We start from the raw sequence: 26,960 nt of genomic DNA, 5'->3' as shown, positions 1-26,960 counted from the left end.
AAACAACTTTTCAACTCTTTTTTTCCTCCTGTTTCTGTCTAACAGTAGTAACTTTCTGCTCCAGTTCCTGGTTTAATATCCATGGACCAAACACTGCAGTACATAATATAGTGTATAAGCCTACACTATAAAGTTTTGTTAGCAGAACTATGTTGGTTGGGGTGGAAACAAGCAGTGTAGACAAGGCCTCAGACAAAACTGTCAGTGATCTTTGCTTGAGAAAGATTTATGTATGACTTGTCCCAAAGCAAAGTGATCATTTTCTTGGCTTTTTGTATCCCTTTTTGTTGACTTCTCCTTGAATATTCAGGCAACCAGTTATTGTTCTCCCAAATGGAAAAATTCTTCCATTGACTTAACTCCTGCATCTTGGGTAGGTAGGTTAACTACAACAACAAGAGAACATCTCCCGATGCTGTAGGGAGTTTCTACGCTGACATGCTATAGTGGAGCCAGTGTAGTGGGGTAAGTGTAGACATAGCTTCAGTAACTTTTTACTATACCTCTAACTGGCTAAGGGCATGTCTGGCTAAAAACATGGCTTGTGTCCACACAGCCCATGGTTAATAACCACTGAACCTTCACAGGGTGCTGCCCCTACTAACTATCCTGTGTGGCATGCAGTCAGGTTGCCGTAACTTGGTAGGCACACTGAGAACAATGTTCAAAGGCACCTAAATGCCATTTTCAAAAGCATCTAAGTCACTTAGGAAGCTGCTTCTTAGCATATGCATAATGTGCCTCAGGTGGCACATGGCCAGGATTCATCACCAAATTTGGTCGGCTGGGTGGATCATTAGGTTCCCCAGCTTGGGCCGGGTACTGACAGGGAGTGTGACATGAGTACCATTGAATGACAGTGAGGCTCCTAAGTGACTGAGGTGCTTTTGAAAATGGATCTTAGGGAATAAAGCTGGGAGACAAGGGGTTCCTGCCATATGCAAAAGCTATTTAAGGCAGGGAGTGACACCACTGTGGTTCTTCACTGACTCCCCACCCAAAGGAGACTCTTGGAAACACCAGAGAACAAGGACTGAACTGCGTGGAAGTGCTGGACCCAGGCTAGAGGAGTTTCTAGCCTATGAAAGGAGTACCTGGGGGTTTTAAGCTGCAAGCAAGGGCAGCTTGCCCCTTGGATGCTCTGCAACTGATTTGAATCATCATTTAGACTAGGTATACTTGGTTCTGCTTCAGCGTGGGGTTGGGGGAGGGGTTAAATGCCGAGGTCACTTCCACCCCATACTTTCTATGGTTTGTATTACAGTAACAGCCAAATGCTCCAGTCAGTATCTGAGCCCCATTGAGGTAGGCACAATACAGCTATATAGAAAGACATGGTCCCTGCCTATGGATACTCTTTAAGAAGGTTCCATCACCCTGCCTGCCTAGTTTTGTAGGTAATAGGTACAGTTACAGTGTTGCCAACTCTCCCAATATTATCACAAGAAATGGAATTACGGGCACAGTCCTGGACTAGAACAGCCGATCAATCAGAGCATTTCAGGAAGCTGGCAGCGCTCTCCCTCCTCCCCTCAGGAGCTGAGAGACTTCTGAGCTGCGGGGAGGGAACTGCTGATGACAGGATGCAGCAAAAAGAGCCAGCTGCCGAGCTCTCTCCTCCCTCCCTCTCAGGAAAAATAGGTCACTCTGCTCTTTGCTCCCCTCTCTTCCTCCCTCCTCTCCTTTCCATCCTTGCAACACCAGGCTTGGGAAGGAGGAAAGAGGGTGAGGAACCCCTGGAGCTGCAGGAGGTGCTGAGGTGCATACAGGGGCAAGGGGCAGATGTGGGACTGAGGCGGCAGAATGAATTAGAATTTGCGGGGGTTGGAATGAAGCTGGAAGCTCTGTGATATAAGGCAGCATTTGGTACAAATCTGTCTAATTTAATCTCAGTTGGGTCTTGCAGTGAGAGCTTCTGCAGAGAGACCCAAAATTCACCTTCCCGTATAAGTGCGTGAGAGTTGACAGCACTAGAACAGTGACACGCATACACCTGGGGTGGGCAGGGGGAGTTCAACAATCAAGAGAGACCAAAAAACCCACAAGATAATAGTATTTCTTTTTTTAAAAAGCCTAATGATTTTTGGGGGGGGGTGTATCATGATTTTTGAACTTTTGGGGTTGGCAGTACTTCAACCTCTGGTGACCTTGCCAGGGAAGCCCTTTGGGATAGTGTATGCAGAGGGGATAGAGTTTTCAGAGGACAGGTACTTATTGGGGGAAGTTGTGATGGGTTCCCTCTGGGGTGCCACCTGGAACTGGGGTATCACTGAGCCCTCCTGACTCACCAGCCTGGGCTTCCTCTCACAATTTGGTTCTGTGATAAGTTGCCAAGCTCTCCAAGCTTGCTCTTTCACCAGCATATACACAGGTAGAACACACCCAGCTGCAGAACTTATAGGCTGCTGTGATCAGCTCTGCATGGGGAGGCTCCAGCTAAGGAACTGTCCAGCTGCTCAAGAGTACACGCTCCCTCTGGCACAGGGATCGGTACAGCATAAGCTCATGAAATTCACCCCCTCCCTCAATGTGGAGAGGAAATATACAACAGCTTTTTGCCCCAACTTATAGCTCCCACACACTGGTTTGAGATAAAGCAAAAACAAATTTATTAACTACAAAAGAGAGATTTTAAGTGATTATAAGGGATAGCAAACAGATCAAAGCAGGTTACCTAGCAAATATGCAATCTAAGATTAATATACTAAAGAGATTGGATATGAGTAGCAACTTCTCACTAGATCATCCCTGACAGGTTTTTGTCCATCCTGTTCTTAAAACTTTCAATGACAAGGATTTCACAACCTCCCTAGGTAACCTGTTGCGGTGCTTAACTATCTGTATAATTAGAAAGTTTTTCCTAATAGCTAACCTAAGTCTCTTTTGTTGCAAACTAAGCTGATTGCTTCTTGTCCTTCCCCAGTGGTCATGGAGAACAATTTATCACTATCCTCTTATAACAGCCCTTAACATATTTGAAGGCTGTTATCCGGTCCCCCTCAGTCTTTGCTCTAGACTGAACATGCCCAATTCTTTCAACCTTTCTTCAAAGGTCAGGTATTTAAAACATTTTATCACATTTGTTGCTCTCCTCTGGAACTCTCCTATTTGTTCATGGCTTTCTTAAAGTATGGTGCCCAAAACTGGACACAGTAATGCAGCTGGGGCCTCACCAGTGCCAGGTAGAGAGGAATAATTACCTCTCCTGTCTTACATATGCCACTCCTGTTAATATACCGCAGAATTACCTTTCCGTTTTTCACAACAGCATCATATCATGACTCATATTTTATTTCTGGTCCACTATGACCCAGGCCCCAATTCTTTTCAGCAGTACTACCACCTAGCCAGTTATTCCCCATTTTATAGCTGTGCATTTGATTAGTCTTTACTAAGCGAAATACTTTGTATTTGTCTTTGTTGAATTTCATATTTGTTGATTTCAGACCAACTCTCCAATGTATCAAATTCATTTTGAATTCTAATCCTCTCCTCCATCGTGCTTGCATCTCCTCCCAACTTGGAGATGTCTGCAGATTTTATAAACATACTGTACTCTCTACTCCATCATCCGAGACGTTAAATGAAGCTATTGAATAGTACTGGACCCAGGACCGACCCTTGTGGGACCCCACTGGATACATTGTCCCAGTTTGACAGTGAATTTATTGATAGCTACTCTTTGAGACTAGGCTTTCAATGTTGTGTAATTTCATCTGGACCACATTTCCCTAGTTTGCAAATCAAAAATACTAACAAGCTACAGTACTAGCAGTTTTGAAGTCCCTGGGATCATGTTGTGACTGCAGTAAGCAGAGGCCACAAACCATAATACTACTTCACCGGAATAAAGGTTTCACAGGTTATTAGCTTGTAAATCTCCAGAATTAAGCCTGACTCCAGTAAGGAGTTTTTAAACTATTTGTGATTTCTTTTAATTATTTAGGAAGTTACCAGCATCCCTTTATGGAAGTTGAACTCTATTATATCTAGCTGGTGTATGTGGTGCCTGTCTGAATTATTTCTGTAAGCCATGCCTACTTTGTGTGGCACTCTGTCCCCCTCTTGGGGCAGCCCATGCATGGAATTGAACTGGGAAGCCTCTGAAGCTCAGGACACACTTGCCCTGCCAGGGAAGGTAGGTAAGCCATGCCTGCTCAGTGTGGCACTCTGTCCCCATCTAGTTGTGGCTAAGGGTATATCTACACCAAGGATCTCAAACTCAAATCACCATGAGGGCCACATGAGGACTAGTACATTGGCCCGAGGGCTGCATCATTGAAACCTTTTCATACAACAATACAACAGTATAGTCAAAAATGAAAAAAATGAGGAGTAATATAGTATGCTATTAAAAGTCAATATATTAGCTATTTTAAAGCTGTAATGCAAAAAGGGGTTTTAATAAAATATAAACACTCAGTAATGCACCTCACTCAAATGACAAAACACGCATTTACTTTTAGAATTACTTTGGTTAAAGCCCCACACCTCTGCCCCCGGCCCTGCCCCCACTCCACCCCTTCTATGAGGCCCTGCCCCTGCCCCATCTCTTCCCACCACTTCCCTGCCCCCATTCCAACCCCTTCCCCAAAGTTCCCGCTCCAACTCTGTCTCCTCCCTGCCCCTATTCCAAACCCTTCCCTAAATCATCCCCTCAGCCCCGCCTCTTCTCTGTCTCCTCCCCTGAGCGCGCCATGTCCCCGTTCCTCACCCCCTCCCTCCTGGAAAGTTCTTGGCGCCGCCAAACAGCTGGGGAGCTTGGCTGCCAGTGGAGTCGGCGCCTATCGCGGGCTGCAGGAAATAACTCGGCGGGCCGCGTGTTTGAGACCCCTGGTCTACCCGGTAGCTGGCAGTGAACCTCCCGTCCGGGTAGACGGACTTGTTTGAGCGTAGCTGGCACTAGCACGCTAACAATAGCTGTGTGGAGGTTGCAGCACCAGCAGAGGATCGTGCTAGCCAGCCAAGCTCAGCGGGCTAGCCTGAGCCTCCGCTGGTGCTGCAATGTCCACACGCTACCTTTAGCATGCTTTTGCCAGCCCTGCTCACTTGAGTCTGCATACCCAGGCTGGGCGGCCCCCTCACAGTGGCAGCACAGACATACCAATCACAAAGATAGATGAGTGTGCTACAGGCTAGCCAGAGAATGGGGTGTGTAGCTCATGCAGTAAAGGCTTGTGCATTTAGATCCTGACAGCCTAGGTTCAATCCCTGCTGCTGATAACCCACTGAGGGGCATTTGTGCTGTGTTTCTTGTATATGCTCAGAGAAAATAGTGTGATATTACTAATGTCAAGCATTAAGATAATTCCCTGATTTGATTACTGGCTGGTAAAGGGCTTTGTCAGTAGTTAGATGTCAGTGTTTTTCAGTGCTGAGCACCCTCCTTGATGCCTTACTGCATACAGTAAATGTAAAGTTTGCACTGCTGGAGATCATGCCCTGTTCCCCTGCTCCTTCTGCTAAGCCTGGTAGGAGTGTGCTTTAGGGTAAATGAGGCCAGATCACGCAGACACACAGGAATATGACATATGCAATGATCTTGTCTACCCAGCCAGAATATACTTGCTTCTAACACCTGCAAGAAATTAAGAAAGATTGAAATACTCCCTAAAATCTGTTGCTCATCATACAGCCTACACAAAAGAATTGAATTCTTTTTACATGAGCACACCGGGGTACATCTGCTTGCAATCATCCTTCTGAAGACAGTCAGGCCTCCTTCTGATTAAGCAGAAATATGATTCGCCATACTTGGTCCACAGAATGCTTAGCAGAATATTTCAGCAAAGGGGCTGGAATTCACTAGCAATAGAATAAACATGCCTTTCATATATTAGTTCTCCACCAGTCAGGTGGTCTCAGCATTTGGAACCTTTTTCCTCTGCCGCCTACTCACTTCTTGCCCTACTTTCAGAAGTCAAGAAATGCTTCAATAAAGAGAAACTTGTTCTGTGACAGAAAAGGTCATTTCTTCTGGCCAGGCATTTGGGAAGGAGACAGGAAGCATATTATTTTAAAGGTAAACTGATAAAATATGTGTTTGCTGTAGAAATGGGAGGAAAGTCAAAAAACATATTAGGATTCTTTAGACAGTACCAGGAGGAAACGTTACTGTAACACTTAGGATTGTGCTGACAACAACTACAGGTATCGTAGGGGAAACAGGTTAGTCTTCAATTATCTGTGTATTCCTGCAGTGTAAATATTTTTCTTTGCTCACAGAAATCTAGTTTGTTGGTGTGTGTGTGTCTAAGTGTCTAAAACTTACCGCTGCAAAACAGTGAGTATTCCACTGAAGCATATTAGAGGTGTGGACGGTAGTAACGTTGTTCATTTCTCAATATATCCTTCATTTTTAGATAATCGTCAAGGAAAGAACAATAAAATCCTTTATTTATATGGAAGCTGAGTGTTTTCTCCTATTGTAGTTTGTAACATGGACACACTGGGGTTGAAGTAATGCACTTTTATAGGTTTGTTATGTTACATCTAACAGGATGTCTTCTATGCTACTATACACAATGACTGAAAATGTAATTTAAACTGTTTGAAAAGGAACCAGGCTTCTTTTATTTTTAATAAAAGAAAACTTGTCTTGATAGCTGAGCTGTTACTATGATTCATAAAGGAAAGCTGACAGCTCTATCTGCACCATATTTATTTACCTCAATTGATTGCCAGTTAGCTTGAGCTAGTTAACAGGTTTGGAAAGGCGAGTGAGTGTGCTCCTTAAATGTTTGTTCCTGGATCCTGTACAGACAAAGTTGAAGACTTAAGCCATGCCTATGTTAGAAGTACTTTGCTGATACAGGTATCTCAGCATGTCTGTACTTATGGCTTATACTGACAAAACTGAGTTTTTGCTGGAAAAGCTTATTCCAACCGCCCCCACGCCTGCAGCAAAATAAATTATACCAACAAAAGTGCAGTTTTGCTGATGTAACTGAATTTACACTAGGAGCTTGTGTTTGCACAGCTGTATCGGTCGCAAATTGTATTTCTTCAGACTCCGTTGACACACAGTTATGCTGGCAGAAGTCAGTAGTGTAGACTTGGCCTTAAAAAGTTGGACTGATGCATTCTAGTTTGTGTTTGAAATTTAGAGGCATGTAGTTAAATGCAAAGATAAAATAGAAGCCTGTGTTAAATATTCATTTTATCAATTAAATGATCAATTGCATGCCGACATCTACATATACTGTATAAAGGGCCTCATTTAAATAGTGTGAATAATTTGCTGCACTAATACAGTGTCATTAAAGTTTTGACACAGGAAAGAATTGTCCTTATTACACCTCTGTGTAGAACTTGGTCTGTTAAGCACACACCTACTTGGTATTATACTTTCCTTTAAAATGTCTTTAAAAGAGGTCACATATTTATACAGTATATCAGTGGCAGACTTTCAGAGGGTATTGATCCACTGCATTGGAGAGTACGTTAAGGAGCAATATTTTTGGAAATATTGCAAAGAAAGCCGTCTTCATCTTCTGCAGTGAGTGGGCTGCCACATATGAATGTACAGCCAGATTTTCAAAGGCTCTGAGCACACTGGATACTGAGCTCTTTGGATAATCTGATCATAAGGGTGTCCATGGGAGCTGCTAGGCACCAGACTGTTTGGAAAATCTGAGCTGAAATCCTGGCTTCATGGATGTCAATGGCAAAATGCAGATTAACTTAAATGGGACCGGAATTTCACACCAAGCCTCTATTGGTTGCCTTGTTGTGAGGTGAGCTCTTCTGAAAATCTGGTGTTTAGTGCTAGAGAAATCCTTACAATGCAGAATCCTCCCTTTTGCTCTTTTCTTAAGTTTGGGATGTGTGGTGAGAAAACATTATTTGCCCTTGGCATGAGAGAAGGACATTAGCAGATCCATGTAGAAAATGAAGAAGCAATGAGCTTTAATGCGATAGTGGAATAACAGGTCAAAAAGTGGTCCTCCTACAGACACTTCCGAGGTTTCAGAGAACTTTTGACATGAAATGTATTAAGTTTACTAATGGATTTCAAATGTTTATCTTTCTAAAGAAAGAGGGATGTTTTGTTTTCATTTTACATAGTCTTGCCAGTTTTAGCAACTGATATCGAAGTAAGTTTTCGACTATTTGAACTTTTAATTTATTTGGCGAAATGGAAGATCTTTGTGCTACACTCAGTAATAACTGGATATGCACTAATGTGACAGGATTGATTTCATGGAGCCTCCTTTAATGTCTGGTATTTTAGCCCCGTCTGACTTCTAGTCTGAAATTCAAATTAAAAGCAAAAGTCAAAACCAGAGAAAGCAGCACCAGACAATGTTGGCAGGAAAGCTTTGTATGTGGGTCAGTTATTTTTCAAAAGTCTCTACTCAACTCAACATACAGTTTTATCTGTGTGTTCTTTTCAGTCAAACATTTAACAGTTCAGCAACGCTTTTGTATTAGAATTCTCCCCAGCCACTTATCATTCCTGGGCAAAGTAGATTTTTAGCAAACATATTTAAAGACCCATCCAAAAAGATTTGGATTTGCTTCTTTCTTCCAAAACAAGGGAATGACTAATCTAGCAGTGTGAGGTACAAGGGGAAACATTTCTCCTTGAAAAATACTAAGAAGATTTCTTGCATAGAGGCTGAATGCTAGGGGCACTTTCACACTGTGCTAGACATGACTTATGACTGACAAAACCTAATGTTATACAGAATAATTATCTGAAGGGAACTGCACTTTGATCTGATATTTATTATTTTTAGTGCACCTATTTCATGGCCTCTCTTAAGAGTTCAAGATCCACCTGAACTTACCATCTTGCAAATTCTGTGGCAAAGCAATTTTGGTGTAATTTAAGACCACAGGACTGGAAGGGACCTCCTAGGTCATCAAATCAGTTCCCTGCTATTGCAGGCAACCATGTCATATAATCCCATTCATAAATTTTTCAAACTGCATCTCCAAACTAGTTAAATTTCTTGTCCCCACTGTTCTATTATTTGACATCCTCAGATTTCCTTAATACCCTTCAGCATAACTTTCAGCCTGGGTGTGACAGCACAAAGGCTACACTAGCCTTCTTGACTGATCTCCTAGTGATGATATGCAAAGGACAGGTATCTACACTGATTATTTTAAGTCTGTCAGCAGTCTTTGAAAGCCCTGGCTAAGGAAAGATATTGAAACTTGTCGACTGTAAAAGTACAGTCTATAGTGTGTTAGCACAGGAATGTGGATTTTGGCAAGGATGAACCCCTGGCAATTAAAAAAAGGGACCTCAGATTAAGAACATAAGAACACAAGAACAGCCATACTGGGTCAGATCAAAGGTCCATCTAGCCCAGTATCCTGTCTTCCGACAGTGTCCAGTGCCAGGTGCCTCAAAGGGAATGAACAGAACAGGTAATCATCAAGTGATCCATCCCCTGTCGCCCATTCCCAGTTGCTGCCAAACAGAGGCTAGGGACACCATCCCTGCCCATCCTGGCTAATAGCCACTGATGGACCTATGCTCCATGAATTTTTTTTTGAAGACTGTTATACTCTTGGCCTTCACAGCATCCTCTGGCAAGGAGTTCCACAGGTTGACTGTGCAGTGTGTGGAAAAAATACTTCCTTTTGTTTGTTTTAAACCTGCTGCCTATTCATTTCATTTGTTGACCCCTAGCTCTGGTGTTATGAGAAGGAGTAAATAATACTTCCTTATTTACATTCTCCACACCAGTCATGATTTTTATAGACCTCTATCATATCCCCCTTAGTTGTCTCTTTTCCAAGCTGAAAAGTCCCAGTCTTATTAATCTCTCTTCATACAGCAGCCATCCATACACCTAATAATTTTTGTTGCCCTTTTCTGAACCTTTTCCAATTCCAGTATATCTTTTTTGAGATGGGATGACCACATCTGCGTACAGTATTCAAGTTGTGGGCATACCATGGATTTATATAATGGTAACATGATATTTTCTGTCTTATTATCTATCCCTTTCTTAATGATTCTCTCCATGACACTCATTAGTCACAATATCGGAATCCAAGACTTGGTCTCAGTGGGAGTGCAGCAACCTAAAATATCCTGCCTTTTATTCTTTAAAATGTCTGTTTCCATAGTTAGTACTAGTACCTCTATGCTGTGAGGCTCTGTGCACCCCTCAACATCAATAGGTGAAAGGTGCCACTGCAGCAAAGCTGTACTTGGTTTAGGGAAAACGTAACTTGTTTGTATCTTGTCCTCATCTTCAAGAGCTACTCAACTCTACTCCTGGCTCACCCACTCTTGTCCTCACATTGCTCCCCGGCCTCTCTGTTCTGGCATGATGCTAAGCTTACCTGCCAGTATATCCTCCGCTCCTGCTTTCTTCTACAGTATCTCTTCTGTATAGAAGACCTTCTTCGAAACAATCGGAAAGGCCAGTTTCCTTTTCTCTTTCAGATTCCTCCTCAAGATCCACTTCTGCTGTGACCTCTACAAGAAACTGGCTAATCAGTGATGTCTAGGTTGAGGGGAAGTTGGTTTTAGCTGATAGTTTATTTTTTTACAAATAATTAGAATATTTTTGAAGTTATTCAGCACAATCACATTGTGCACATAGTGAGTCTGTGTAAATGCACAAAGTTTTTACTGTTGCCCTTCTCCCTTGCCTTCCCTCCTAATGCTTGTCACATTCACTTCATGCGTTTCATCTTAAATTAGGCTCTGAGGCTGCAAACACATATACCCTGAGACTGTAAGCTCTTCAGAACAGAGATGGGGTCTTCCTATGTGTATGTACATTGCCTAGCAAATAGAGTCTGAATTTGTATTAGGAATTAGGGCCTCTGGACACTATTAAATACAAATAATTAAGTATAATAAAAAATGCCACAATATAATTATAATTGTTTATGGCTAAATTGTTCACAGTCTGAGGTGGTTTAATATGGCAAAAAAATCTGTGAACATTCATTTCAATAAAAACGCAGATGCCCTCCAATGGTATTTACCATTTCTTCTAGTTACTTTCTGCAAAAATGCATATGGACAAAATGTTGTTCATTAGAGTGTGCACAGAAAGAGACAGTGTTGTGGAAGCTCAGGCTTATCTGCATTCATGTGAGTGTTCATGCCAGAAGTGCTCAGTGGCCATCATGAAAACTCAGTGGACTGGGAATTATCCAACAGAAACAATGCCATGCGACTTAGGTGGTCAAGAACACAAATCTATTCATCCAGCTGCAAAATATGTTTGCATAAACTGTTTAATAATATTTGGGAATTCATTACTCTAAATTACTTAAACTATTCACAGATCATTTGTGAAGGAAAAGAAGAGCTACGTTTGTCTAATATTTTGTTTACAAAGAATTTGCTCCGCTCTATGAATAATAGAACAGTTTTATATGATTGTGTTAACCTAAACAGATTTGAGTTTTAGTTCTATCTATCATGGGTGAATTTGTGAACATTTCCTGTTCTGCTGAGAGATGAAAGAACCCCACTATGAAAGGAGAAGAGGACTGGAAAAAAGAACTTCCCAGTAGCTAATCAAATAACCAAGTAAGCATCCCATCAGCTATTAGTGTGTTTTTTTACTGGTTTCGCCAGCCAGAAGACCAGTCTAGAGTAGGACAGTTATCCTGCAGGTTAATTAATCCCAGTCTGGGGCTGGAGCAACTTGCAGTGGCTAGTGGAGGCTATTGCAAACATGGAGAAAACAGGCTTATGGGTGGCTTGGCAACCACAACCACAGTAGTTTAATGGATTATAGGAAACAAACCTTTTCTTTCATCTGAAGTGGTCAGCCTGCTAGGCAGACAGCATTGATGACCCTCCACAGTTTATGAACCTCCAAAGCCCAGACATATTTTCATTTGGATTAGAACTGAAATTATTATGGCAATTTACACAAATGCAGTGGTTGAGCATTGTTTATGATATGGGTTTTTTTTTTTGAAAACTGTTGTTAAAATATTGATTTTTCAGAAATTTCTCTCTGCAATTTCTTTACTACAATAGGGGTTCTCAACCTTTTTCTTTCTGAGCCCGCCCCCCGCCCCCAAACTTGCTATAAAAACTCCGTGGCCCACTTATGCCACACCAACTGTTGTTCTGCATATAAAAGCCAGAGCTGCTGTTAAGGAATAGCAAGTGGAGTGGCAAGCTGGGCAGTTGCCCGGGGCCCCACGCTACAGGGCACCACGTGAAGCTGAGTTGCTCAGGCTTCTGCTTCAGCCCTGGGTGGCAGGGCTCAGGGCCCTGGGCTTCAGCCCTGCGTGGTAGGGCTTAGACTGTCTGCCTTAGGCCTCAGTGAGTCTAACGCTGGTCCTGCTTGGTGGACCCACTGAAACCTGCTCATAGCTCCCCAGGGGGCTCCGGACTCCTGGCTGAGAACCACTGCCCTACAACTCAAACACCCTCTTTTGGTAAAATAGCTGTTTGTTTCTTTTCTCTCTCTTCATCCTCTGTAGGATTCTTTAAGCTCCTCAGTCAAGTTTACAGTAGGCAAAAAATAAATTAAGACTCAGACAAGAATGTTACTATGAAAAAGCTCCACTAGACTGTTGTTATAATAGTTTGATAATATAATTTGCTGGGTTGTTTTAATAAACGTCTATTTTGAAAGGACAAACTGATTGCATGCATTTCAGTATAAAATGATTTCCGCGTGAAATCTTGACTCTATTGAAATCAATGGCAAAACTCCTATAGACTTCAGGGGAGCTAGTATTTCACCACAACCATGTAAACCCCACCAACAGAGCTCAGGGTAGCCCTATGGGAATTTCAATCCCACTCAAACTTGGTGTACTTCGAAGAGAATGAGTGCTTTGTGCTCCCACAATTTTTCTTTCACAAAAAATAGGCTTCAAACATTCTATCTTCTTGTCGCCAATCTACAAGTGATTCCCAACTGTGAGTTATATTACATGTCACGCTGTCACAGCCTTGACATGAAAATCTGTGGTAATCAGCAAGAAAAGATTTTTTTTTTTTAAGAGATCATCTTTGAGAATAGGTTCCAAACCCTCTTATTACTTGAACAAAAATAATCTTATGTCACTTTGGGGGCCGCTCCTGTTCTATCATGCAATTATTACCAGGCTCATGCTATTTTTATAAGTTACAGTAACTCCCCACAGAGCTTATCTATGTGTTCACTGGCTTCCATATAGCTGAACAAGAGTCAGGACACAAATGGAAAACAAAGAGATCAATGCAACCAAGGTATCATTTTCCAAACAATTACCCCAACCCTCAGTAAGACACAGCTATTGCATATTAGACTTAAAGCTATTGCGTCTTTAGCAGTAATGTATTATGTGGCAGCGTCTTTCGTGATGGACTCTTCTGACAACACAGATTAGTGGAACGACAGGATTTTTATTTGGGGAGGTTATAGGGGCTATAGGTATTGTTGGAACATAACAAGAACTGAGGACACTGATCTCTAATGGAAGGAGTGCAATAAGAAGATATGATATAGCAGGAAAATTAAATGTTATGCAAATCAAGATCACCAGGCCTGGAAGATGAAGAAATGAGCACTAGTTTGCATAACCAAAACAAAAAAGAAAACAGGGAGTTATGGTAATAAACTTTGGATCCCTTCATCTGTTAGTTTAAATTCAGCCCAAGTGGGTAGTAACTATAAATTATTATGATGTTTGAATGCTTATATAAAATGAGTTGATACCCTCTGGGAACTGAACGGAGTTTATGTCTACATAGCAAAGAGAAACCCATGGCTGGCCTGTGGGCTTGGGCTGTGGGGCTGTGTAGACTTCTGGGCTTAGGTTGGAGCCCAAGCTCTGGGACCCTGCCACCCCGCATGTCCCAGAGGCCAACTAATGCAAGACCCCCATGGAGATTGCCCTATACTCTCACCCTGTAAAGGTGGCACCTCTCGGGAGGCTTGAGTCACATTGGCAGAATGGGACGAGGACGCTTGTGCTGCCGCTATCCATCCTGCATCTGCATGAGACCAGAGAACTTTAGCCTTCTAGCCTTTCATAGACTCATAGATACTAAGGTCAGAAGGGACCATTATGATCATCTAGTCTGACCTCCTGCACAACGCAGGCCACAGAATCTCACCCACCCACTCCTGCGATAAACCTCTCACCTATGTCTGAACTATTGAAGTCCTCAAATCGTGGTTTAAAGACTTCAAGGAGCAGAGAATCCTCCAGCAAGTGACCCGTGCCCCATGCTACAGAGGAAGGCGAAAAACCTCCAGGGCCTCTTCCAGTCTGCCCTGGAGGAAAATTCCTTCCCGACCCCAAATATGGCGATCAGCTGAACCCTGAGCATATGGGCAAGATTCCCAGCCAGATACCCAAGAAAGAATAGAACCTAAGGGTCCCAAATGACACCCATAAAGTGAAAGATAGTCTATGCCCCAAAGAGCTACCAGTGTAAGTAGACAAGACAAACAAAATGTAGGAGAGGAAACAGAGGTGAAATGACTTACTGAAGGTTACAACTGGCCAGTGGCAGAGCCAGGAACAGAATGCAGGTCTCTTGAGTCCTAGTTCAGTGCTCTAGCGACTAGATCATGCAGCCTCCTACACATCCTATTGACTTTAGTGGGAGCGGCAGGAACTCAGATCTATCAAGAGGTGATCAGCACCATGCAGAATTAGGACCCTATGATCTGGCTAACTACATTTCAAACTAGCGCGTCGCAGATAAAACACATCCAGACAAATTATTTAATTGAAAAACTAAATGGGAGAACGATGATTTTCAGCTTGAAGATTCCCTTTTCATGGTCTTTCCTTCAGTTGTACAACTGCAGGGTCCTCTTTATTTGTCGTGAATAGTAGCAAAAACTAAAAATGATTATTATAAAGGAGAGTTTTACTGCGAGTGTGAAGCATGACTAACATTTAATCTGGGCATTTTGGAAAAACAATATGTTGCTGGTGCTTTTAGATTATTCAGTAAACAAGAAAAAATATAATGGGTCCGTTTCTGTACACATTTCAAAACTAGCCTGCAAATGCCCAGCAGAGAATTCCCTTTCTGGAGGAGACCGGCGTACTCATGCAAGTATGTCAGCACTGGGCCAGCCTACAGAATCAGGGAATAGAGCTGGCTGGAAAACTTTAGTGGAACCCTTTTTTCCCCAGCAGAAAATGCCATTTTCATCAAAACATTTTAGAATACCATGTCAATTTCTACAGTGAATCACATGGGGAAAAACCGAAATGAAAACTTTTCATTTTGGAACATTTTTGTTGAGGAAATTTTGAAATTTTGTTTTGGCATTTTGTTATCTTGTTTCAGGTTTAATTTTTGTTATATTTTACGACGTGGAGATGCATAGCATGCGCTGCTACTACTGCCGTGTCACAAGATGACCTAGTATAATAATTGAAATAGTCTCTTTTTTTGTTTTATTTTTAAAATCATTAAGGGCAGCTTCTAATTACTGATGTTTTCTAGATCAGAGTGTCTTGTATGGGTGGGTGGGTGGTAATGAAGCATTTTGACACCTTCACACAATTTTTATGCTCCTAGATATTTTGGAATGAAATTTCTGAAAACTAAAACAAAAATTTGAAATCCCTCCTTCCGTTCCCCCCCCCCCCAACATTTTTCAGATATTTTGGTTTGTGGAAAATTTCAAAAATATTTTGTTTTGATCCCAGATCAGAATGAAAAGAAGCTTCTACATGTCAACATTTCCCACAAACTGAAAATTCTGAGTTTTGATCAGCTTCACCTACTGGTTACGGTCCCCACCCCGCAACTCCCCAGAGAATCTTGTCAAACAGCAGCGAAGAGCTGACAGCTGAACCTGTGTTTGTTTGTGTTACATTTCTGTAGTGTAATATTTTGCAGGTTTTATAGAAATATGTCATTGTCCCGCTGGGATTTAACTTTGGGAACACGTGGCAATCCATGGTACTACTCTTTTATGTTTTAAGTGATGTATTCACAAAAATGTATGCCAGAATTAACAAGGCAGGTTCCAACTTTCACGGTTCCATGCTATGCAGCTATACAGTATTGTACAGCCAGGTTAGTAAACGCTACATTGAACTTGCTGGGATCTAAGCATAACCTGGTGCAGTGGGATTTCATGCCGCAAGATTTAAAGATGTCATGATCTTTTACATGGCAGCAGTAAAGAGGAAAAACTACAAAAAGTGCAGTCTTCTGGAAACAAAATATACTGTAAATCAGAAACATAGACTACAGTCTAACATCAAAGCAAGAAAGGCACAGACTTCTAACAGAGAGATTTAGGGAGGGCAGTTACGAGACTAGAATTTATCGTTTTAAAACAGGGCCAATAAATATGGCATCGAAGCAATTCAAGAGAAGTACAAGGTCAGATGGGATAATGTCAGAAAGACACGTGTTATGTTTTTACAGTCAGAATCTTAGCACAGGAGCTGGGGCTGGTAGCATCATGTATTATTTAGGTTGTCCAGCCCTGCCCTCTATAAACTCCTGTTTTCAGTTACTTACAATTTTGCCAAACTTTAACCCTTTAGGCTGAAATTTTCCATGCTGGGTGTATGTCTCAGGCTGAATTTGATGGGAAATTTCAGCCAAAACAATTCAGCCATTTCTGAGAATGAGTCTTGGGGAAAATATGTTATTTGGCCCATGTTAAAAATTCTGGCAACATTTTCTTGGTCAGCTGTAGTGCCCCCATACTCTGGAACAGGGACTGGAAATATGGCTGATGGGGTGGGCGGTCTTCATCTCAGGGGTGTGTCTTTAGCCATCCCTGTGAAAATTTGCCTAAATTTAGCCAAGTTATAATCCTTTGAAAAATCACAGTTTGCACTAGAAACTTGCAGTAGAAACTTGATAGAGCTTTGTAGGTAAAATCTTCAAAGAATCCATCCACACTGAGCATGCTTCCGTCCAGGGCTGAGCAGACTTTCCTACAATAGCAGCTCTGGGCTGCTGCAGGCTGTGATGGGACTGGGCACTTCTGTACCACAGAACTTTTATGGAATTGCTGGGCAAGTCATTCAAGCCAGACATTTCACAGGTGATCCTAAGTTTGTGTTCCTCAGTTTCTTGGTACCTGACCTGAGACCTTGGAGTCCAATCTGTCCATGTGCGGAGCACTCCCAATGGCAGTCAGTGAGAAATGTGCTGTGAACATATAAAGTGTTACACACTGAAAGGACTCTGAAAAATCAGGTCTAGGCATCTTAAATTATTCACCCAAAATTAGCGCATACTTTTGACCTTAATCTTGCTGTGCTTCAATGTCCCATCTATAAAATGGGATCGGTATCACCCCTCAAACCCCAGGAGTGTTGTACGGATAAAATAACTGTTTATGAAGCACTCAGATACAATTGTAATGACCCATGTAGAAAAGCCCAGGAAGAAGTTAATAATTACATCGTCAAAGTGAGGTCTGAACTATAAATAAACCATGGAGCCACACACTGAACCAGGAGAAAACAAAACATTAAATAGCTGCTCATTATTGTGCACCATCCACCCTATGCAGTGAATGAGGCAGAGGTCCTGGGGGAAGAATAGTACCTGCTCATGTAATTAAAGACTGTATCATAATGCATATACAGGGGAGGGTCAAATGAATTCTGGCATTTCCTAACTTTTGAGTGCTAGACTTTGGAACCTTAATGATGTTCTTTTAATGTGGGGGAGGGGGTGTGTGATCTGTGTAAAATAGATATAAAGGGTGGGAAGTGTTGAAGTGGGAGACAAAAATAGCTCAGAAAGGAGGACTTAGAAAATTGTAAAGGAGTACTTGTGGCACCTTAGAGACTAACAAATTTATCTGAGCATAAGCTTTCGTGAGCTACAGCTCACTTCATCGGATGCATGCAGTGGAAAATACAGTGGGGAGATTTTATATACACAGAGAACATGAAACAATGGGTGTTACCATACACACTGTAAGGAGAGTGATCAGGTAAGGTGAACAGAGTGAACAGAGAGATTGAAGTGTTCTCATAGGGCCTAATCACATCAGCCACACTATCAGAGGCTCGTTCACCTGTACATCTACCAATGTGATATATGCCATCATGTGCCAGCAATGCCCATCTGTCATGTACATTGGTCAAACTGGACAGTCTCTACGTAAAAGAATAAATGGACACAAATCAGATGTCAAGAATTATAACATTCAAAAACCAGTTGGAGAACACTTCAATCTCTCTGGTCACTCGATTACAGACCTAAAAGTCGCAATTCTTCAACAAAAAAACTTGAGAAACAGATTCCAACGAGAGACTGCTGAACTGGAATTAATTTGCAAATTGGACACCATTAAATTAGGCTTGAATAAAGACTGGGAGTGGATGGGTCATTACACAAAGTAAAACTATTTCCCCATGTTTATTCCCCCCCCACACACACACACACACACTGTTCCTCACACATTCTTGTCAACTGCTGGAAATGGCTCATCTTGAGTATCACTACAAGAGGGTTTTTTTTCCTCTCCTGCTGGTAATAGTTCACCTTACCTGATCACTCTCCTTACAGTGTGTATGGTAACACCCATTGTTTCATGTTCTCTGTGTATATAAATCTCCCCACTGTATTTTCCACTGCATGCATCCGATGAAGTGGGCTGTAGCCCACGAAAGCTTATGCTCAAATAAATTTCTTAGTCTCTGAGGTGCCACAAGTACTCCTCTTCTTTTTGCGGATACAGACTAACATGGCTGCTACTCTGAAACCTGTCGTTAGAAAATTGTGTGGAAGCAGCCTGAATAGAAGATGCCTAAGAGAGAGCAATGAATGAGTGAAAAGGCATATTCAAAAGCTGCTGCATTCTCCTCAACCCCATCTCCTCCCCTGTTAAATCTGACTCATGAACCTGCTATATTTGCTCAAGGTTTATGTTAAAATACACTTGATGTAGAGGAGGAGGAGCAATGCTCAGAGGTTGAATGTATTTGTGTCCTCTTATGGTGTGTTAGCTAATGAAAGGAAGCAGTTGTGGCCAGATAATGTTGCTGCACTAATATGCTTTCCACTGTGCTTAATATGATGGCAAGACAGTTCCTTTTATAAGTAGGACAACACAGTACCAGGAGTTACCAGAACAAACGTAGGAGGACAAATAAGTGAATAAGCATCAGTGTGTAGCTGACAAGCTCAGACAAAAGAAGTTTCAAAAATCATCAGCAGTGGCAGAGCAGAGAAAGCCACCCTAATCACTGTATAATCACTAAGAAAATTGCTTAGAAAGTTGACAGCCCCCAGTGTTGAGTGATGACTATGGACAGAAAAATAATATACTACCAAATGGGCCATCACAGAAGAAATGCTGTCGATCCTGCCTATTGTGAACTGAACTGTGGAATAATGTCAACAAACCCCATGGTTAGTGATAAGCGACAAGGCTGCGATGCACAGTTTATACAGAAATAGACTTTCCCCAAGGCTGAGGTGTTTGGATCTGGGATTTGTTTTGATCCCATTTGTATAAGGAAAATATCTGTAGCAGCAGAGAGGCAAATAGAATAAAAGTCAAGATGTTTTGGAAGTAGTTGACTGATCACTGAAATGTTCTTGCTGCTTTTGTTTGGGAGAAAAACATGACTCCTGCAGTTGCTTGGAACTAACTGCAGAAAGCAATTTGGAATGCCAAGGGCATTTAACCTAAGACTAGCTCTGGGGGCAATATAGTTGGGATGTTATATAAAAATCCTTATTAGCAGAAAATAATGATTGCATGGTATTAGGGCACTTGGCTGTGCTGCCAAGTTCCTGATCAAATGAGGTCATTAAAAATCCCCTGGTGGTTTTTTACAAGAAGAAAACTGTTATCCCCTGGAATTCTGGCCAAATTCCAATTTGTCTACTAAATTATTGTTGCCAAATATTGTGATTTTTATCTTAAATCTTATGATATTTGGTGCTTTTCTTAAACCCCCAGCTTCTGGAGTCATGTGATTGTATGAAACTCTCAGCTTACCTTTTTTTTTAAAAAAAATGTAAGTTTCCATCCCTCATAGTTGTGGAGAAAAGCATGAAATCGTGACTTCTAAAGGCTCCAAAACAAGAAGGCGAATAAAATAATCCAAATTTTTTAAAAAATCTCATTATTATGCCAAATATTATGATTTTTTAGGTTCTGACTTATGATTTTTGAGTGCTTTGGGGTTGACAATACTGAAATTATCTCTGCAATTTTAGCTGCATGTAACATATATAATTCTCTGTTTAATAGCTGTAGTGTTCCACCCCAAAGGCAGCTGCAGTCCTGTAGCATTCAGCATTCTTTTTGTACCTATTATATATAAAATTACAAACAGACTGCTGAAAGTGTGTGTGTGTGTGTGTGTGTGTGTATATATATATATATACACAAACACACCCCAACAGTGCATTTAGACTAAGGGCCAGATCTGTAAAGGTATGTAGGTGCCAACAGATATAGAAAAGGAGGACTCGTGGCACCTTAGGGACTAACAAATTTATTTGAACATAAGCTTTCGTGAGCTGTAGCTATAGCTCACGAAAGCTTATGCTCAAATAAATGTGTTGGTCTCTAAGGTGCCACAAGTACTCCTTTTCTTTTTGCGGATACAGATTAACACGGCTGCTACTCTGAAACCTAAAGATATAGAGACACCTAGTGGGATTTTCAAAAATGCCCCTGCTTCTAACTGTCTTTGGGCACCCAGGTACTTTGGAAGATCCCCCTAGGTGCTTCTTTGTATCTTTAGGTGCCTAAACACCTTCACAAGGCTGCTAGGGACAGATATTCAGATATTTAGTCCCATTCACCTAAACAGGCATGTCCACTGAAGTCAGAACATAGGTAATAATTTTAGGTGGTTGGTGAAGTGTTTCTCATGTATGTTATGCAGCTAAAATAGCACTGCCCCTTTGGCCCAAGGAGATAGCAAATATTTGGTGCCTTACAGAGTTGTTTCCACTAGGATGAGAAATTAATGATCCAAGTCATGTATCTTCTTGGTGTAATCTTGTTTATTTACAAAGCAGCAGCAGACAGTTTCCTTGCTCGGGAATCCCCAGATCTGCCCCCTCAGCACTCGCTGTCTCTGCCCCCTCACAGGCACAACTGCTTCTCGGGACTTTCTGGTGGATTTTTCCTGGCTTTAACCCACAGGCTGCATCAAATGCAGCTCCTGTGTTTGCAATCAGGGAAACCCCTCAGCCCAAGTGTTCCAGCTCTGATCTGCCATTTGCCTTGGAAAGTCCCTCTAAGCTTTCTCTACTGCAGAAAAGGGCTGATCTGCACTTTCCATTGTGGCTGAAAGAGAGCTTGCACATCAGTTGTCTTGAACTAGGTCTGCAATTTTCTTTGGATCAGAGACTCACCTCATGGCAGCCATCAGCATAACAGTTTAGTTACTGTTCTGTTAGCTTGTCAGGAGATATCAGTTAAAAAAAAACATTAACCAACTAGCTATTGGCCAAACCAGAAATCCAAGAGACTCTCAGCAACTCCTTGTATCTGTGAGCTACAGTAGAAACCTGGCTTCTGACTGGCTGTCTCAGTATTTCTCCAGTACCACTCACCATAGTATTATATGTTGGCACATGAAAGCCACTGCCTCTAGGATAAGATATACACCAACGTCGTCTCTGCCAGTGGCCATTGCTGTTGCTGCTAACAAAGAGAATGTTGAGAAACACTGCAGTATCAAATAGTATTCACCGTGCCTGCTTTCAAATGTTGTGTGAACTAGAAACGAGAACACTGAGGGATATCTTTGCCATGGAGGTGTCAATAAAGAGGGGTACTCGTTTGAATATTTACACAAATGCTAGCGCACAGTAGAGTCCTGATGATGCAGTGGGTATCAGCTCGGCCGAAAAATTACCTCCTGCTGCAATTGACACACGACAGGGCGGGTGACAATATGTCAGACCCTTAAAAAACCAGATTGGCGTGGAAAGAAGAGAGTAAACAATTGCTAAGAGAAGGATATTGCTCATCTCCTTTCACCATTGTTTTTGAAAGAGCATGCAGCAATATGTTTTCAATTACTTTTTTAGATTTATATTAAAAATGTCTGTCCCCTGAAAAAGTGAAAAATATTGCGCTCAATCTAACCCTGAGCATCCTATTCTAGTGTCAGTCATTTTTTCCACCTGAAGAGCAATGATTTTGCACAATAACCTTGACCTTGAGTCAGTATATTATCTGAGTTAAACAAGATAGCATTTGATCCATACCGCTTCTTGAACTACTGTAATATATTTAGTACACAGGTGAACCATTTGTACTTGAATTCCCCTGGCTTTCCAGGGAAATATGGCATAGCAACACCAAACATCATACCAAGCTCTTTGTGTGCCTGTCTGCCTGCTGCTTGTTTACAAATTTTTTATTGAACCAAATAATGCCCTGACTTCCCTTTATCAATATAACGACTGTTAATATTTGAGTTACTTCCATTCTTACATAATTTGTCTTCATAACTTCATGTACTTTCTGCATATCTATATGCATCATTTGTCTGTATATTCTTAGCCATACCCTGCAACTATTCATTTGAATTAAGATTGAATGGGTTTAAGAAAAGACATGTGGACATTAAATTGGTGAATGAACCCACTGATTCTAAGTATGGGTATTTGCTGATACACACTGTGATATGCACTATGAGTGCTGGCACGTGTGACACTGGGATGTGCGTATAAACCCTCAAAATACAGTGAAACATGGAGACCAATGAAATTCAGTTGTTTAAGGGAAATTTCTAATACAGGGGTAGCAGAGTTGCACTCCCTGTCCCTAGAAACCCTTTCAGGTCTTAAGACAGGACGTTGCATAATACAAGTGCTTGTACAGGCTTCATTGGTCAACAGCTACAATAACAATGCAAACTTAAAATATAAAAAAGAACATTTAAAACAGAGATTGAAACACCATATTGAAGTACTACAGTGTTTGGTCTATAGCTTGTACAGTATACCGTGGTTCACATGCCATTTCAGAGTGTGGCGGGGAATGGACAGGCAACGTTATTATCTGTTAGTAAGGCTACGATTTTGGCACAGATATTTTTATTAAAAGTCATGGACTAGGATGCGGGCAATAAAAAATATCTCCTGGATTTATTGAAGCCAGAGCCCACTGGACGGGGCTGAAGCCAGAGCCGGAGCCCCTGAAGCTGTGCTGCTGGAGCCCTTCAGTGTAGACACTGAGGCCTGAGCCCCACCACCCAGGACTGACTTATTGGAATTTTCAAGCCGTCACGGAGGTCTTGTAAAATCACGGACTCTGTGACCTCCATGACAGAGTCATAGCCTGAGCTATTCGTTGCCTTCCAACACGCCTCTGTGAGCAATGGGTCTCATCCAAACACCAGTGAAGTCAATTGAAAGACTTTCCATTGGGACAATCTGTGCATTGGCTTCAATAGACTTTAGCTCAGACCCAATACCATTCTCAAGCTTTCACCAGCTACAGGTGCTATGTCACCAGGACCTGCACAGAGGGTGGATTTAGATAAACACAAACCCTGATCCAAAATCCAGTGATTTCAGTGAGCTTTGGGTCAGGTCCATAATTGGAGAAATTAATTCCTGGTAGTCTATTGAAATCAATGGAGTTACCCCAGGAATTAGTTTGGTCCATCGACTAATATAATTTTTTTTTCTTCAGTAGTCAAGCGGCATCAAGTCAATTACTTAGGCTCCAGAGGGCATTCCATGCCAGACTGTAACAGTTTTACGGAATGGCAACTTTTGTCTTTTCCACAATTTCCCTTTAAAATAATAAAGCCATAGATCAGCTGGTGTAAAACCGTTTGGTTGCATCTGATTTTAAACCAAAGGAGGATCTGGCTTTACCTGTAAAAAAATGACAGAAAGAGTATACCAGGGTCTATTTTTTATTATATCTCATATAACAAGATTGCTAATTCTGTATGAATTGCTGACACACAATAGTGAGTTATATTTGTGAAAATAAAAAAAAACCATGCTACAATGTGTCCAGAAAATATGCCCTACTGAAGCCACAATTGTACATCCAGTGTTGACTACTTGTAAATGGAAAAGATGATACAAAATCACAAAGGAGCAAACTAACACATAACAGCTGCTGGGTACAGTACAGAAGAGAGACTGTTGCATACAGAAAGAATTCCCTTATTGAATAATTAAGTAGGTTTTGATCAGAGCCTTGAAAACTTGACAAGCAAATGCATATTAAATGCTGTTATACTGAGAAAATCTCTGGTTATGAACTCACTTTAAAAAAGGGTAGTGCACAGCATACTGATGAACCAAATATTTTTTGATATTAACATAGCTAAATTCATTTTTGTTTGATTTCAGATATGATTCTAATATAAATTGCATGTATCACTTGATTATAACAATATTTCTTCACCTTGTTTTAGATTCTGTATATTATACATTGGAATTTCCTACTCAGACTTGATATTTTCTTCCAGACATCCTTATCTAGCCATTTTTCCATAAAGTTAGTGTTCTGGCGTTATTGTGCAGACTGACATGCCTGTTTTACATTATAATGATTGTAAAGAAATACCTGGTGTGATTTGGATCAGCAGGTAATAGCAGTACACATTTCAAATTGCTTACATCCCTCTGCTTTTGGAATTAAGATTTCAAATTTAAATGCATTATTACTACATACTACGAATGGAGTGCATGACACTTTGCATATATATATAATGGCAGGTTTCAGAGTAGCAGCCATGTTAATCTGTATCCACAAAAAGAGCAGGATTTGTAGTGATAATCAAGATGGCCTATTTAGACAAAAGAAAAGGAGTACTTGTGGCACCTTAGAGACTAACCAGTTTATTTGAGCATGAGCTTTCGTGAGCTACAGCTCACTTCATCGGATGCATAGCATATCGTGGAAACTGCAGAAGACATTATATACACACAGAGACCATGAAACAAAACTTCCTCCCACCCCACTCTCCTGCTGGTAACAGCTTATCTAAAGTGATCATCAAGTAGAGCCATTTCCAGCACAAATTCAGGTTTTCTCACCCTTCCCCCCCCCCCCCCCCCATACACACATACAAACTCACTCTCCTGCTGGTAATAGCCCATCCCTCTTTGAAACCTCTCTTTATAATGCGCATGATAATCAAGGTGGGTCATTTCCAGCACTAATCCAGGTTTTCTCTCCCCCCCCCGCACACCCCCCTCCAAAAACCACACACACAAACTCACTCTCCTGCTGGCAATAGCTCATCTTACAATGTGCACAGCAATAATTCAAGTTTAACCAGAACGTCTTGGGGGGGGTTTGTAGGAAAAAAACAAGGGGAGATAGGCTACCTTGCATAATGACTTAGCCACTCCCAGTCTCTATTCAAGCCCAAATTAATAGTATCCAATTTGCAAATGAATTCCAATTCAGCAGTTTCTCGCTGGAGTCTGGACTGAGGAGTTTGTAATCGAAGGAAATAGTTTTCAATGGGACTCCTCACTGAGTAACTTTATTCATACAGGTAATTGTTAACGGCTCAAGTCTGCTATCTTTTAGCCTGTTTTGAAGTGTCCTAACACCTGGTATGCATCCTTTTTATAAGCCTGGTTATTTAAACAAATCTACCACTGCTGTGTGGGAGGCTGTGTTGAATTAATTTGCACATAACTAGAAATGTCTATAGCAAGTCTCAAAGGGCTATAGAAACAATTAAATCACAATGTTTAGATGCCACAGATAGAGAACCCAGCGCTATCATTAGATTCCAGGATCGTCACCGTTCTGTGTGTGCCACTCGGAAGCCTGGAACATCTGTTGAGTCACATGAAGAGATGGAAACAGCTACGAGCATGGCTGAGAGCTCGTTTTGGTCTGAATGTCACCCAGTTGACTCTTCACTGGGTTTCGCTGGGTGTTATGAGTCGATTTTAAAGTGCGTAAATCATTTTTGGCTTTTTCTTACACGCCCGTGAGAGCATGGGCACAACTACAAGTATTAGCTGCCGAGCTAGACGATTAGCTCCCTAGCCAATGTGCCCCCTGAGCATGGAAGGATTTCTTTCTTGTGTATTACCAATGGCAATTATTAATCCTTATGATAGGCCACAGCTGGTTTTGAGGTGCTCATTGCCGCTGCTCGTACACAATGTGTAGGGGACTGGCCCCTGCAGGGCTTTGTATGACTCCAAAGCTTCTTTGGCCCCTGGGTGCAACGTGTAGGGTGAAGCGATATGGCTGTTTCTATGGGGTGCAGGGCCATTGCCCCTCTGCCCTGTGTGGTGGTGGGGAGGGAGAAGGGGAGTCAGGTGGTTCAGGGCCATTGCTCTCTACATGGTGTGAGATGTTTGGGGTGCAGGGCCATTACCCCTCTGCGGTGTGTGAGGACAGGTGGGGTACAGGGCCATTGCGGCTGGGTGTGGGATGAGGGGGTGAAGGGCCAGTGCCATCCAGCATGATATGGGGAGGGGGGAGTGCAGTGTGATGGGTATGGGGCACAGAGCCTATGCCTCAGGGTAAGCCGTTGGGGCCATTGCCCCTGGGGGCAGGGGAGGCACATTGCCCCAGGTGTGGTGTGAGGAGTCAGGGCCATGGCCCCTGGCAGGGTGAGGGGATGCTTGGAGCAGGGCCATTGCCTCAGGGGTGCTGTGCTGTGCGTATCCCAGCTGACTGGTGACCCGGGGGCACTGTGTTGGGGAGAGGCGCTGACTGAACTGCTGCAGGGGCATATGGCCTGGGGTCCAGGCCAGCCCTGTCCATGTCGTGCTGTCACCTGAGCCCCCCCTCTTGTCCATTCCCTGCAGGTGGAAGAGCTGCACTGCGTCCACCCCTCTCCAGCTGCCACCTGCCAACATGGTGCTGTCGGCCTGCCGGAGGGTGCTGCCCCTGGCCGCCCTAGCACTGCTCCTGGTCATCTGCCTGGCTCCCGGTGAGTACGCGGCGCACCTGGTGCAGTGAGCAACACGCAGTGCCATGCAGGCAGGAACCAAGGGGAGAGGGAGGTGAGTGGGGATGTTGGGAAGATCCCCAGACACTCAGCAATGGGCGCCCACGCCCAGAGAACGGCTGCTCAGTGGGGAAGGGAGC

The 26,960-nt window shown here is 42.3% G+C and overlaps 1 protein-coding gene across 4 annotated transcripts in view; it reads left to right on the top strand.

Moving 5' to 3' along the window:
- ECRG4 (ECRG4 augurin precursor) overlaps positions 1–26,960 on the top strand; it is a 69,900-nt gene that overhangs the window by 23,320 nt on the left and 19,620 nt on the right. For 2 of the 4 annotated variants that reach the window (XM_043536418.1, XM_037897720.2), the window contains exon 2: positions 26,678–26,802. In XM_043536418.1, the coding sequence (XP_043392353.1) occupies positions 26,727–26,802 (76 nt within the window). In that variant the 5' untranslated portion in view covers positions 26,678–26,726. Of the gene's footprint in view, positions 1–5,668; positions 6,023–6,077; positions 6,169–26,677; positions 26,803–26,960 lie in introns of those variants that run through there. The other 2 variants (XM_007072251.4, XM_043536413.1) reach the window with 2 other exon arrangements.

This window comes from Chelonia mydas, chromosome 1 (assembly GCF_015237465.2).
Source record: "Chelonia mydas isolate rCheMyd1 chromosome 1, rCheMyd1.pri.v2, whole genome shotgun sequence".
NCBI classification, from domain to species: domain Eukaryota; kingdom Metazoa; phylum Chordata; order Testudines; family Cheloniidae; genus Chelonia; species Chelonia mydas.
The sequence above is the reverse complement of the archived record's forward strand: the minus strand, read 5'-3'. Positions and strand labels throughout refer to the sequence as shown.